At 39.8% G+C, this 15,380-nt stretch overlaps 1 protein-coding gene across 1 annotated transcript in view; it reads left to right on the forward strand.

Annotated features, from left to right (window-relative positions):
• Nucleotides 1-6,203: 6,203 nt before the first annotated feature.
• TM7SF3 (transmembrane 7 superfamily member 3) overlaps nt 6,204-15,380 on the forward strand; it is a 41,556-nt gene continuing 32,379 nt past the window's right edge. Inside the window, exon 1 of the mRNA XM_032284024.1 lies at nt 6,204-6,596. Coding sequence (XP_032139915.1) covers nt 6,506-6,596 — 91 coding nt within the window. The 5' untranslated portion in view covers nt 6,204-6,505. The remainder of the gene's footprint in view (nt 6,597-15,380) is intronic.

A 15,380-nucleotide genomic window follows, 5' to 3' on the forward strand; every position in this document is an offset into this window, starting at 1 on the left:
ATATGCTTTTTCATTTGCTTCTCTTGTGATACCAACTGGATTATATGGTTTTAGGAGCAGGAACCCAGTATTATAGATCTCATATTTTAAACACACAACTTTGGCAAGTACTTTCTTTGAAACTTTATATTATTAAAAGTTTCAAACATATAGAAAATTAGAGAGTATAAAGAACCCTCGCTTACCCTCATCACCTTTAGCAGTGAGCCCTCATAGTCAATTGTGTAAGTAGTTTGGTTTTTATGACTGTAGCAACTCTCTATTTTTTCAGAAAAACGTCTTTAACAATTTTTTAAATAACTTTTTTTTTGAGATGGAGTCTTGCTGTTGCCCAGGCGGGAGTGCAGTGGCCCCATCTCGGCTCACTTTGACCTCCGCCTCCCCAGTGCAAGGGATTCTCCCACCTCAGCCTCCCAAGTAGTAGCTGGGATTACAGGCATGCATTACCATGCCCGGCTAATTTTTGTATTTTTAGTAGAGACGGGGTTTTGCCATGTTGGCCAGGCAGGTCTCGAACTCCTGATCTCAGGTGATCCACCCACCTTGGCCTCCCAAATGGGATTACAGGTGTGAGCCACTGTGCCTGGCTGAAAATACCTTTAATACTCACAGTTGCAATTTATTAAATATCTAAAATGTTCCTAGTGCTGGGATGAATATACTATGAATAAGTATTTTCTATACTACACCCCTTGAAATTCCCTAAACATGCTCTGCTGTTTTACAATTCCATGCACACTATATAAAAACGCCTATAATTCTTTCTTCCTTGTATGAAATGCCCACACTTCCATCCACATTTCCACTTTGTTCCCTTGGTGATTGTCCTCACAGTCCTCAAATGTTATTTTCTTTATTGTTGTTATGATTATTATTTTTGAGACATAGTCTCACTCTGTCACCCAGGCTGGAGTGCAGTGGCACAATCTCGGCTCACTGTAACTTCCGCCCTCAGGGTTCTAGCAATTCTACCTCAGCCTCCGGAGTAGCTGGTATTACAGGCACTTGACACCCAGCTAATTTTTTTGTATTTGTAGTAGAGACAGGGTTTCACCATGTTTGCCAGGCTGGTCTTGAACTCCTGACCTCAGGTGATCCTTTTGCCTCGGCCTCCCAAAGTGGTAGGATTACAGGCGTGAGCTACCATGCCCGGCCTATTATTTTTTTACTCACCACTATACTAGTGAAAAAAATCTTATTTTAACCATCTCTTTATAAAAGCCTTTCCTGAATTCTGAGAGAAGGTTAAATGCTCCTAATCTTTACCACAATTTTTCCTTACACTTCTATAATTGCACTGAGCATACTGAGGTGTGATTATTCGTACATGATGCTAATTCATCAACCAGTCCATGGGTTACCTGCAGGCAGAAAACATATTCTGTTTCCATATTTCCAGTACCTAACATCGAGCATTTAGGCTGGCACATAGAAGCTGAATACATATTTATCAACCAACTGAATGAATTTTCTAGCATAATAATTATATATAATAGCTACTAAATAAGCATTTATGGAATTTAACTTAAACAGTCAAAGAATGTAAATAGCTACCCACAAAAGAGCATAAGAGTTAAAAAATACAGGACGAAGGTGAGATTAGAGTGGAAAAGAATAAATGGGCAAATTTCACAGAGGTTCAATCCTGCCTTTGGATCCTTCCCTGGATCCTTGCTCCCAACTCCATTTAAGGTATCTTAGGTTTTATTTAAAAATCTAGAGTAAGTTTTCTCCCTTCCTTCTTCTCTCCCTCCTGCCCTTCCTTCCTTTTCTAAATTTTAACAGACTTTTGTTTTATCAGATACTGGATCTCGCTTTGTCACCCAGGCTAGAGTACAGTGATACAATCATGGCTTGATGCAACCTTAAACTCCTAGGCTCGAGGAATTCGTCTGCTTCAGATGCCTGAGTATCTGGGACTACAGATGTGCCCTACCATGCCCAGCTAATTTTTTTTTTCTTTTTCTGTTTTTTTTGTTTGTTTGTTTGTTCTGTAAGAATGGAGATCTCACTATGTTGCCGGGCTGGTCTTGAACTCCTGACCTCTAGAGATCCTCCTGGCTTGGCCTTCTAAAGTACTGGGATTACAGGCGTGAAGCTACCACACCTGGCCTAAACAAACTTTAAGGCTCTAATTATGCATATCTTATACTTGGGAATCTTTTCAGTTTCTGCGTTTCCTTTCAATGCATAGAAAAAATAAACTCATCTGCAAAGCTGCTAAGCTAGTTTGCTTCTCAGCCCTCCAATGGAACTCTTACATGAACATGAAGCCCCAGGCAATCATCCTCCCAAGCTGTCACAATACTGTACTTAGAAGCCAAGGTAAGGAGGCCCTGTTCTGATTGCTGACACATCTATCATCAGCTGTCATGTAGGCACAGGCAACTGCAGGCATGGGGAACTGTGATACAAAGGTATGGAAGAGAGAGAATAGGCTCAGTTCAGGAAATTGAAATTAATGCAATGTGGCCAGCATGTAGAGGTCTGATTTTAGTTGCAGCAAGAACCTAGGGAGGTGAACAAGCACTGCATCACGAAAAGCATTTATGTGTCAGACTCAGGAAGATGGACTTATGTCTTGAATGCTTTTACAAGAAAACCCTTAAAATCACATTATCTTTTACAAAATCATAATTTCTTATTCAAAAATGATACATTTTAATGTAGAACTTTTTTACAGAAATGTGCAAAGAAAATCATTCTTAATTTAACCACCTGGAGATAACTATTTTAAACATTCTGGCATATATTTTTCAACCTTTTTTCTCTATGCATATAACCAGGAATGCATATTAAAAAGGAAACAAGGGCTGAGCACAGTGGCTCATGCCTGTAATCCCAACACTTTGGAAGGCTGAGGCGCACGGATGATGTGGTCAAGAAATCAAGACCATCCTGGCCAACATGGTGAAAACGCATCTCTACTGAAAATACAAAAATTAGCTGGGTGTGGTGGCGCTTGTGACCCAGCTACTTGGGAGGCTGAGGCAGGGGAATGCTTGAACCCAGGAAGTGGAGCTTGCAGTGAGCCAAGATCCACCATTGCACTCCAGCCTGGGTGAAGGAGCAAGACTCTGTCTCAAAAAAAAAAAAAAAAAAAAAAAAAAAAAAAGAAAAAGAAAAAAGGAAAAAAGAAAACAAGGCAGGCACAGTGGCGCGAGCCTATAGTCCCAGCTAGTCAGGAGGCTCAGGCGGCAGGATTGCTTGGGTTTGAGCGGGAGTACAGTCATCTCCCATAAACACTGCCACTTTAATTTCAGCTCTCTTTTTAGCCTCGTACATTTTGAGGAAATCACTTCTCTTCTAACTACAAGCAGCTGGAAAGAACAGACAGTAAAACACAAGACAGCGCAGGCACAAAGGGAGGTGGGGGGAAAGTTTCTTGGATAACTGCCAAACTTCACCCTCATGCAATGGACCCCAGGAAAACAGTGGGCTTTAATAAGCACATTCCTTTCTCTTCAGGTGCACCAAGATAGGAAAGCTAAAAGCAGACTCGGGGGTATGCCTGCAGCTGCAGGAAGATGTATGGGAACAGATATACAACTCTCCCTCCCAGGTAAGCACCACAAAGAGGCACCAAAGCTGTCCAAGCCTCTGATAAAGTCTCCCACCCTAAATCCTTAAAAACTTTTTGTCTGTAAGAGAGTGTGCCCCTAACCTAACCAGCCAGAAGCTCCTCTCAGGTTTGTTTTCTCTAAAATAAACCTGTCCTGGACTTCCAAGTCACCTTTTCTGTTCTTCCTCTTGAATTCTTATATCTCGGAGTTCGAGGCCAGTAACATAGTGAGATCTTGTCTCTTAAAAAAAAAAAAAGTGCAAACAAACAACAAAAGTGTAACCATTTCTCTGAGTCAATAAAAAATGTATGTTTTAAAAAAAGCTGGATAGTATATATATTTATTGCATCATAAGTTGCCTTTTCATGAAGACTTCAATCAGTTGCTTTCTAGAATATAAATGAAGGGCTGCACAGGATCTATTATATAAATGTATCATAGGATATTTAACTCCTAATTGTTGGGCATTTATGTTGTTTTAGATGTTTTTGTTACTCTAAATAACACCTTGATGCATAGTTTTGTACACTAATTTTTTTTAAGAGATAGGGTCTCACTATGTTGCCCAGACTGGAGGGCAGTGGCTATTCACAGGTGCAATCATAGAGCACTGCTGCCTTGAACTCCTGGGCTCAGGCAATCCTCCTGCCTCAGCCTCCTGAGTAGCTAGGACTACAGGCATGTACCACTTCCCCCAGATTATACTAATTTTTATATGTTTATTTAATTACATACTTAAATCTAAAAGTGGAATTATTATACCAAATCTACAAAAATAAGATTTTTAAACATTTTTTATGTAGATTACTTTTTTAAAGTGTATATTCCCACTATCCCTACTTAAGAATGCCTTCTTCTCAGCTCTTTTATCCACACTGGATGTCCTTTTACTTTTAAAATATTTACATCTTAGTTTGTTAATTTGATTTTTTTTGTTGTTGTTGTTTACTAATGAGATTGAACTTTTTTCATGTATTTACTGGCAGTTTGTATTTCCTTTTTTGGGGGTGAAATTCTGTATTCATGTCCTTTGCTAATTTTTATTTTTTGGTCATCAGCTTGCCTTTTCATATTGCTTATGTATTTACTTTAATATAATTATCTCTGTAAAAGTATTTATGTAGCCAAGTCTACCAATCTTTTTCTTTATGGTTATTTTCTTTGCTGTTGTGCTTCTTAGAAAACTCCTCCCATTTTGAGATCAATTTATTTATTTATTTATTTATTTTTAAAAAGCACTCCTCTACTAGCTCTTTTATGGTTTTATTACTTTGGGATTTTGTTTTGACAATTATTGTGAGACAGAGTTCTGATTCTTTCTGCCCATAGTGCAGCTAATCAGTAAGAACACAATTTACTGAATACTGTAATTCATCCACTGATTCAGATGCTACCCTTATCATAACTGTTCTTTTCATTTTCCTTGGATTTCATCTACTGAGGGTTATAGGAATAGGGGCGTGTGGGAGAGTGAAAAGCACCACAGAAATAGTGCCACCAAAAGCGTGAAAATTTGGACCAGGCAGTGGGAGAGCAGAAAAGGAATTGTGCCTGTGACAAAGATTATTTGCTTGGCCAAACTTTATTATGGGTTCTGAATCTTCTGCTAGGTCCATCTGTGCACTTCTTTGTAAAAATCCAGTTTTAGCAAAGAACCCCCTTTCCTCCATATCTGATCAGTTTCCTCACTCTCCACCATCCCACAGGTGATATCCTGTCTTCAGGAGGAGTCCTGTTAGGTCACTTTCACCAAATGCCCCTTACCTCTGATGTTTCCTCTTAGTAATTTTCTGTCCACTGAACTCCATGCTGCTCATTGGTTATAAATTCCACTTGCCCATGTTGTATTAAGAGTTGAACCCAGTCACTCTTCCCCACTGTAAGAGCTAGTTGCAGTGGTCCCTATGCCAATTGAGACAGTCCTCAGTAGTCTTCGTTCTGTGCTTTAACAAGTATCAATGAATAATTTTGTCTTCAACACCTCTTCACATTACGGTCACAGCTATAGATTGTTAACTTAGTAGGGGATTAACTCAACATGTAATTTCCAAGCTATAGTTGCTCATTAAAATATATAAGTGGAAAAATTTAAAAAGCAGGAAAGGAAAGCATTATATTCCCCAAGTAACGTTGAGTCTATGCATCTGATTCCACATTTTCGATGAGCCAGCTGTCACATGGACTACTGTCCCTTAAACAGCACTTACGTATGTGACTTAGAAGTTCAGATCAGGCCGTGTCTTCGAGGATATTTCGTTTCGAGAAAATGAAACTATTTTTAAATGTAGTGCTCGTAACTGGTGCGGTAACCACTACACAAACAGCATTCTCCCGGCGTTTTTATACTAACATATGCCTCAGCAGGGAAGGCAGTTGCTACTGGGGGAAATAGCCTTCAACTGTGTTTTTCGCAACTGATTCCTCTTTTTTGCTGTTGTAAAGAGCCGTTAAACATCGGGAACAGTAGCCTGGTGACCGCAACAGAAAATTATTTTGTACTTTCAAGGTGGTTTGCATGCGTGGTGAGATACAAGTGGGAAGACCGGGCCTCAAGCCAGGTCTTTCTTCCTGGGGGTTCCCGGGAGCGCCGTGGGCTGCGAGTCCCCCGCCTGCCGGGAGGAGGCGCGCTCTGCCTGGAAACGCCCCAGCGCGGCCCGCGCCCAGAAACCCGTCGCGGTGACGCAGCGAGAGCCCGGGAGGAGGCGCGGGAACGCGCGCCTGAAGTAGAGTGCCGGAAGAGGAAAGCTCTTGCTGGAGCCGGGAGTGCGGCTGGGCTCACGCCGGCGGCTACGGAGCTGGCAGGTGCGAGGCGTCTGCACCTGGCGGGCGATGGCGTCCGGTGCTGGCGCCCCGGGGTAGCTCGGGCGAGGCTGTGGGTCCCTGGCGCACACGCCCGCACCCCTCCCTGGCCTTGGCGAGGGCCCTGCCCGGCCCAGGCAGCAATGGGGCTCCTGCAGCTGCTGGTCCTAGCGGTACTGGCATCGGAACGCCGGGTGGCTGGTGCAGCCGAGGTCTTCGCGAACTTCAGCGAGGGTAATGTCGGGGCGCCTGGCTTCTGCAGCCCAAAGTTGCTTTTGCATTTCTTGCAAGGTCAAAATCCGCCCGAGGTCTGTCAACCTAGCAGGGAGATGGTACTGGGGGCGTTGGTACACCCCAGATGGTGAGTTCAGAACCGGTACTCATGGACCAGAGTTCTTTCCTGCAGTGGAAACACCCATGGCTAAGCAGGCCTTATTGTCAACCTTCTCATTTAGGCGGAGGAAATGGGAAGAGAGAAATAATTCTCTCTCTTTTTTTAAACACAGTATTATCTCCCTTGGGGAGCAGCCATGTTTGTGGCTTTAATGTAACTTACTAAAGCGCCCCTTTGCTCCCGAGTGGAATGTCTTAGCTTCTGGACAGCCAGACTTTGGGTGGAACTAAGGGCTTAATGACTGATGGTTCTCAAGCTGCATGGAGCTTTTACATCCCCACATCTAGAGGCTTTTCAAATTCGTTATGTTCTGTAGAGTTTGAGAGGAAAAATGAACCCAGAATCGGGCTTTATTTATTTTTAAAGAGCCTTTACCATCTAATGTATTATTAATGCCATCTGGAGACAGGAAAACATTCCATAATCGCAATGAGAAATGGACTTTCTGAATTACGCATACATAGAAATACAGATAGTGTATAGCCTCAATTCTACAATTTCAGCCACAAATGCAAAATAAACACAGAAGCACAAAAGCTTGCCAGTCCAGGTATCAGAGTTATTCTCCTTACTTGAGGGCAAGAAATTTCTAATTGATTTGATCTCAAAAAAGACAAATGTACAAAAACCAACTATGTTGTCTGTTGTCTCATATCCAACAAGAAATAGATCTCTGTGAGAGATCACAAAATTCTCAATCATTGCAGCTACCAACAGGAAATAACTTGTCATCCATAAATGAACTGTAAAGAATAACAGTTTAATAGAGACTAAAACTAAAATGAGAAAAACAAGAATCAACAAAGTTCTATTGCCACTTCAAATTCACCTGTGGGAGCCAAGAAGAATCATGCCTGGGCTTGGCTTCCTGTGAGTACACCATTTTTGTTGATATCAGGTGACTCTTGCTCATCTCAGTGAGAACTCAGAATGAGATATTAGAGTGTAGGTCTTGTGCTTGGTGAATGGGTTTTGGCAACAGCTCACGGTTTGTTAATGTAAAATGTAAAAAGCGGCTGTGTCTGGTGGCTCACGCCTGCAATCTCAGCAGTTTGGGAGACCGAGGTGGGCAGATCACCTGAGATCAGGAGTTCCAGGCTAGCCTGACCAATATGGTGAAACCCCGTCTGTACTAAAAATACAAAAAATTAGCTGGGCATGGTGCCGGGTGCCTGTTACCCCAGCTGCTAGAGAGGCTGAGGCAGGAGAATCGCTTGAACCCAGGAGGCAGAGGTTGCAGTGAGCCGAGATCGCTCACTGCGCTCCAGCATGAGTGCGATAGAGCAAGACTCTGTCCAAAAAAAAAAAAAAAAAAAAGTAAAGGCACTAGTTATGCCAGGCAGATCATCATGTGCTTTTCCATGAAGTTAAGCACATTCTATTTTGTTTTGAGGTTAATAGACTAGTTGCAGTTCTGAAACATATTTTCTGAATAATGTGATTGTATTCCTATGTGCTTATCTTTGAAAAGCCTTTGTGCAAACTGAATCGTAGGATCTTTGTATAGGACTGAGGCCAAAGCTGAAAAGGACAATTTTTTTTATTTTTTATTTTTATTTTTGGCAGAAAAGCCTTGCTTATAATAGGGCACTAACATTCACTGCATATAGTGTGTGCCAGGTGCTTTCCATGTGCAGTGTTATTTAATCTCCAGAACCCTGCAATTTAATGACCTTCCTCACTTGTCAGAGGAACAAATGAACAGCTACTAGGGTCACAGATAGGATTTGAACCCAGGTGTGTCCCCCTGCAAATTTCATAGTCCTTCCACTTCAGTGAAGCTGCCTTTCAATAATATCTTACATAGCAAGGTGTTTTGTACTTAATCCTTCTGTGCATCCTCATTCCTCAAAATAGTCTCATGATGGAGGTAGAAGAGATGCTATCTCCATTTTAACAGGTGAAGAATTCGAGATATTAGAGTTTGTAGTTGATCTAGGCTATCCCCTGAGTCAGAAGAGCAGGGATCCAGATCTTTTTCTTTCTAGTTTGGTGCTTTAGTATTTAATACCTAGAAATTTTTATACAAAAGTTAAATTTTAATATGAATAAGTGGAGAAATTATTTTTTTCAGACACTGTTTTTAGCCTCTTTGCTATGGTTATAGCACTGATATTCCTCAATGTTGTTCTTTTTGCCTTGCATTAATATTGTCATTCTGTGCAGATGGACAATGTGGGACTTAACTGCTGAGTGATAGTAGAAGCAGATATTCTCTGTATCTGTCAGATACAAATCAATATGGCAAGGTAGAAGGGTGTAGTTCAGGATTTGTATAATCCTCCTAGAAAATGGCTGATCGAATTGCTGTTTGATGACTCTGATAACCACACAAACTGAAGAAACTGAGCAACTGCTGTAATTTAGGAGGATTTACCCATCTTTAGCAGGATGAGCTAATTTGCATGACTTGGGTAGTAGCTTGAATGCTAAATAAAACTTGGAAGGTGGCAGATGGAGTTCCTACAATGTCTGAGGAGGGTGCTTTTTGTGACCAGTAGGCACATGAGATGGATCATACTTTTAAGCAGTTTTCCCTTCTCTTGGAGTCCCAGTTTACTGCTACCCTTAAGTAATTGAGCACAACACCATTTGGGCCTTGCAGTCTTTGTGCTATTGATGGTGCTTTACACAATATACCAAGCCATTTGTGGTTAGTTGCAAGTGCTGTCTTTCTCTAAAAGGTATATGAAGCTAATATGCTTATTTTTGTGTTTCCTTTAAACTTTTAAGGCTATTGAACATTCGTAAGAAGGTAACAATGAGAAATTGGAAGGGGCAGTTGACTTCTGACCAACTCAAGTATCTGAACCATTTTTGTTTTTAATCTGAAGAGAATTATGAAGACTAGGCTATGATAGATTTCTCTTAGAATTTGGTTGTTGTGTTAAAACACAAACAATAGAAGTAAATTTTAGTAAAATAGTAAAAAGTATGAGTTGGAAATTTTTATGGTTGCCAGATTAGGATCTGATTGGGAAAGATAAAGGAAAAGATTAGGATTGAGCAGCCCTTTTTAAGTGGAACTATGGGAAAGAAAAAATGATTCTGGGTAAGAATAGAAGATAAGTATGAAAAATCATTTCAAGTCCCTTCTATAGGTTAGATGGCAAAAAAAAAAAAAAATCTTTTTAAAGGAAAGCTAGTGTAAGTGCCACAACTTGATGTTAGCCATTTGCTTTGTTATATCTTTTGATGTGCTGTCTTTTTTCCTCCTACTCTCCAAGTCATAAGATCTAATTATGCCTCATAAAATGCTTCTAATAAATCCTTTTCCAGATGCCTTAGAAGTGAAGTTAAATTGCTGTTAACTTCTTTAGGATTCTTTTGGGTATGTGTCTTCTTTTGCTAAATCTCTTTTTATGAGCAGAAATTAAACGAGTTTCTACCAGACTGAGCTGTTTAAGTTGTCTTGACTTTCAGTACCCTTTGTTGTCACTCTGTGGAAGCCTTTCTCAACATAGTGCTTATGATGGTCCTGGAACTTCTGTGAATGCCTTGTACCTGTTAGTCCCTTTCTAACCGCTAATTAATTTGTAGGGCTGCTCTGAGTGCCTGATTCTCTTTCTTTTCTTTTAATAAGGAGATGAACCTCTGAAACACAGGAAGGCTAATGGAAGTTAATAAATGATACTTTATTGTGTAGCCTTGGGTAGTTTAAAAAATTGTTTCTCATTTGTTTGATACTTTCAGCAGCCAGCTGATGGCAGCACAGTTACCTCAATTTTACTTTGAGGGAACTGAGGCCCAGAGGAAATAAATTACTTGCCTGAGGTCACATAGTTCAACCAACATTTAACAAACATTTACTGTATGCCAATTAGGTGACTATACTGTGTTAGACGTTGGAACATCAAAGATGACAAAATCCTGCACAGCCAGGAATCAAACCACAACTAATTTGGTTAAAGCAGTCTCCTGAAAAAATTGTGCAATGGCTGTTGGATTGCCAAGGTTACACTGCCAAGTTATTTTCACACAGAAGTTAGGCTAAAGATAACTAAGACTGGGAAAAAATACATTTATCCTTTGCTTGTTCATCAAACATTACCTTAGGAGTTCTCAAACCTGGCTAAACATTGGAATTACATGGAGAACTTTTTATAAAAGGCATATTGGTAAAGAGACAGCTAGAAATAGAAATTTAAAAAGAAAAAGCAGGCCAGGCGTGACCTTTGGGACATTAAATTCCTGTTAACTTTGGGAGCACTTTGGGAGGCTAAGGTGGGCAGATTTCGAGGTCAAGAGATTGAGACCATTCTGGCCAAAATGGTGAAACCTTGTCTCTACTAAAAATACAAAAATTAGCTGGGTGTGATGGCACGTGCCTGTAGTCCCAACTACTCAGGAGGCTGAGGCAGGAGAATTGCCTGCACCTGGGAGGCGGAGGTTGCAGTGAGCCGAGATCGGCTGCAGTGCAAGACTCCATCTTAAAAAAAAAAAAAAAAAAAAAAAAGGCTGTCGTTCAGTCTGTAATCCCAGCACTTTGGAAGATTGAGTGGGGGAGGATCTCTTGAGGCCAGGAGTTTGATACCATTCTGGTCAACAGAGTAAGACCCCGTCTCTATAAAAATTAAGAAATAAAATTAAGAGAAAAAGTAAATTTACAATAGCTCCAAGAAATATTACCTATTCCGGGATGATTATCATGGGATATGTAAAGATGTCTACAGAGAAAATGATATAATACATCCCAACATTCTTGAGATAAATTGAGAAACTAAAGAAATAGAGGAATATCTCAAATTCATAGATTAAAAAATTCTAAAGATAAAGATATTTTAAAGATATAATTTCTCCCTAAATTAATTCATATATTCAGGGCCATCCCAGTCAAAATCCCAGCAGCCTTTTTTTGTGTGTGTATTTTAACAGGCTGATTTCTAAAGCTTATGTGGAAATGAAAAGGATCAGAAATAGTCAAGACAGCTTTGAGAAGGAAGAACAAATTTGGAGCAGGAGTTAAGAGAGTTGTAATATTTGCATTAGGATTGATGTCTGTAGCTAGACAAATAAGCCAGTAAAATGTAATTGAGAATCCAGAAGCAAACACGTTAGGTTCACTTGGCTTATGTGAAAGGTGGAACTGCAAAGCAGTAGGGAGAGGGTAGTATTTTTAAATTATTTTATTTGTATAAATTTGTGGAGCACAGGTGTAGTTTTGTTACTTGGATATATTGTGTACTGGTGAAGTCAGGGCTTTTAGTGTATCCATCATTGGAATTATGTACATTGTACTCATTAAGTAATTCCTCCTCCTCGGCTGCCTCCCAACATCCTCAGTCTTCAATGCACATCAGTTCACAGTGTAGGCCCTTAGGTGCCCATTATGTAGCTCTGATTCATAAGTAAGAACATGCAGTACCTACAGGGTGGTATTTCTAGTGAAGGTTGCTGCGAAGTAGATAAACATATGAAACAATAAACTGTGACCTCTGTCTTATACCATATGTAAAAATCAACATCAGATTGAGTTTCAGCTCTAAATGTGAAAGATGGAACAAACTTTTAGAAGTTAACATGGGAATGTATCTTCATGATCTTAGAATATGTTGGCAAAGATTTCTTTAAAATGACACAAAAAAAAGACTAATAATAAAGGAAAAACCTGAGAAATTGGACTGCTAAAATGAAAACTGTTAATCTAAAGGTAACGAGAGAGTAAAAAGACAAGCTACAAGAGTGGGAGAAGGTATTTGCAACACATGTCTGTCAGAATACTCATATCTATGGTGTATTAAAAACTCCTGAAATTGAAGAAGGACAGACAATTCCATTTTTAATATGTGTAAAAGACTCGAACCGTCTCTTTTCACAAAGAGGATATCCAAATAGCCAATAAGCAAAGCAAAGGGTTTTTAACACCATGAGAATTAGGGATGTGCAAATTAAAATCACAGTCAGGTACCAGTAGAGAAATGAATATTCCCAGTAGAGAAATGAATGATACCAAGTGTTGGTGAGACTGTTGGACAATTGGAATATTTTTCCACAAGTCAATGGGGTATATACATTGGCAAAACATTGTTGGAAGACTGGCAGTATCTACTGAAGCTGAGCATGAGAATACCCTATTACCTGATCATTCTACTCTTAGGTTCCACCCAATAGAAATATGTATATGCATGTAACAAAAGACATGCACAGAAAATGTTTGGAGTTATTTATAACTCTAAACCAGAAATAATTCAGATGTTTAATAGTAGAACGAATAGATACATTGTGGTATGTTCATTTCATGAAGTATACAACAATGGTAATGCATTATGGCTACTTATAGCAGCTGGAACGAATGTACAACCGTAATGCTGATTTTAAAGAAGCCAAACACACAAAAAAATTGTACTGTAAATTATATTCATTTGAATTCTCCCAACTAAATTCGTAGTGTTTGAACTTAGACCCTATTTCCCTCTGGGGAGGAAGGAAGATGTGGTGATTGGGAGGGGCCTCAAGGGGACTGCTGGTTAATTCATGGGTGTGTTAACTTTGTGTATTTCTCTGCATATTATGTAATGAATATGTATTTTTTAATTGATACCTGGACTCTACCCCCAGGGATTTTGATTTAACTCTTCTGGAGAGGGTCTGAGGCAGCAGTGGTTTTTTTTTTTTTTTTTTTTTAAATCCCCTCCAGATGATTATAATGTATAGCCAGAGTGTATAACCACTGTTTAATAATATCTTATGAAAAGGACACCTTATGGTCACTATGGAAAATTTTAAAACTAAGGAAATGTGTAAGGAAAAGAAAAAAAATCACTTAAAATACACTCCCAGAGATACTTCTTCCTAGTACCCCTACCTATTTTGTCAAGTGACCAGGTTTTAAATAATGTATACAAGGTCCCTCCCTTTTATCATCTGGCTTCTGCCTGGTTCCCACTATAGGCATTTGAGGAAAGAAAGATGATGAGGCATCATTTTCCTGTAGCTTTTGGGAAATTCAGGAAGTAATAGATGAAAGTTATTATTCCTGAAATTCAGATATACTTCTTGAAGAAGAATTCAGAAGCAAAGACTGCAGGTTAATTTTTGGTTCTAATCATTATGTATTCTCACATGGTCTGTTTGTTTTCATTTCTGGATTTCTTAAACCGGAACAAGACTTTTTAGGTACAGTTTACCATTTAAAATCAAAGGTCATCTGTTACACTGTCACAGCAAAAACTCACTCAAATAGGTTAATTGCCTGAATATATGCTTTATATGCTTTTTGGAATAGTCTTCCACAAAATCAGAACTATTTTATTTCTTATTAATTTATGATTCATGCTGTAATGGTAACAGCCTAGATGTTCATCAATAGGAGATTGGGTGAATAATTATGGTACATACCCAGAATGGAATACTCTAAAGCTTTTAAAATGGTAAAGCTAGAATTATCTATGTTGCTATGGAAAGATATATAAGACCTGTTAAATGGGCAGTATTAAACATATTTATATCTTTTCCCATCTATGTGGAAATATGCAAATAGCTGCCTAAGCCCTAAAAGATATATTTCAACTGTTAGCAGTGATGATTTCTGTACAGAGTTCTTGCTGGAGGAATTGGCTATTTTGCACTTTTTGTAAGGATTATATATATTTTTAGAAACATATTACCATTTTATGGGAAAGCAAAATATTGACAGAGTATAGAGAGAATGTCCCATTTTGTCCCCCCCCTTTTTTTTCTAGTATGTGTTCCTATCTTAAAAACATTTAAAATGTAGAGTTTGCTGGGTGCGGTGGCTCATGCCTGTGATACTAGCACTTTAGGAGGCTGAGTTGGGTGGATCATGAGGTCAGGAGTTCGAGAGCAGCCTGGCCAACATGATGAAACCCTGTTTCTACTAAAGATACCAAAAATTAGCCAAGTGTGGTGGCATGCATTTGTAATTCCAGCTAGGAGGCTGAGGCAGGAGAATTGCTTGAACCCAGGAGGTGGATGTTGCAGTGAGCAGAGATCATGTCATGGCACTCTAGCCTGGGCTACAAGAGTGAAGGCTCTGTCTTAAAAAAAAAAAAATGTAGAGTTGGTCGGGCACAGTGGCTCACACCTATAATCCCAATGCTTTGGGAAACCAAGGTGGGCAGATCACAAGGTCAAGAGATCAAGACCATCCTGGCCAACACGGTAAAACCCCATCTCTACTAAAAAAATAAAAAATTAGCTGGGTATGGTGCTGAGTGTCTGTAGTGCCAGCTACTCGGGAAGCTGAGGCAGGAGAATCACTTGAACCCGGGAGGCAGAGGTTGCAGTGAGCTGAGATCACGCCACTGCACTCCAGCCTGGTGACAGAGGGAGGGTGCAGTGGCTCATACCTGTAATCCCAGCACTTTGGAAAGCCAAAGCGGCAGATCACTTGAGGTCAGGAGTTTGAGACTAGCCTGGCCAACATGGTGAAACTCTGTCTCTTCTAAAAATACAAAAATTAGCCAGGCATGGTGGCACATGCCTGTAATCCCAGATACTCAGGAGGCTGAGGCAGGAGAATTGCTTGAACCTGGGAGATACAGATTACAGTGAGCCAAGATCGTGCCACTGTACTCCACCTAGGTGACAGAGTGAGACTCCATCTCAAAAAAAGAAAAAGAAAAAAGCCAGTTAAAATATACTTCCAGGGATACCTGCTTTTA

The sequence above is a fragment of the Sapajus apella genome, unplaced genomic scaffold (assembly GCF_009761245.1).
Source record: "Sapajus apella isolate SASKATOON/1434 unplaced genomic scaffold, GSC_monkey_1.0 scaffold2, whole genome shotgun sequence".
NCBI lineage: Eukaryota > Metazoa > Chordata > Mammalia > Primates > Cebidae > Sapajus > Sapajus apella.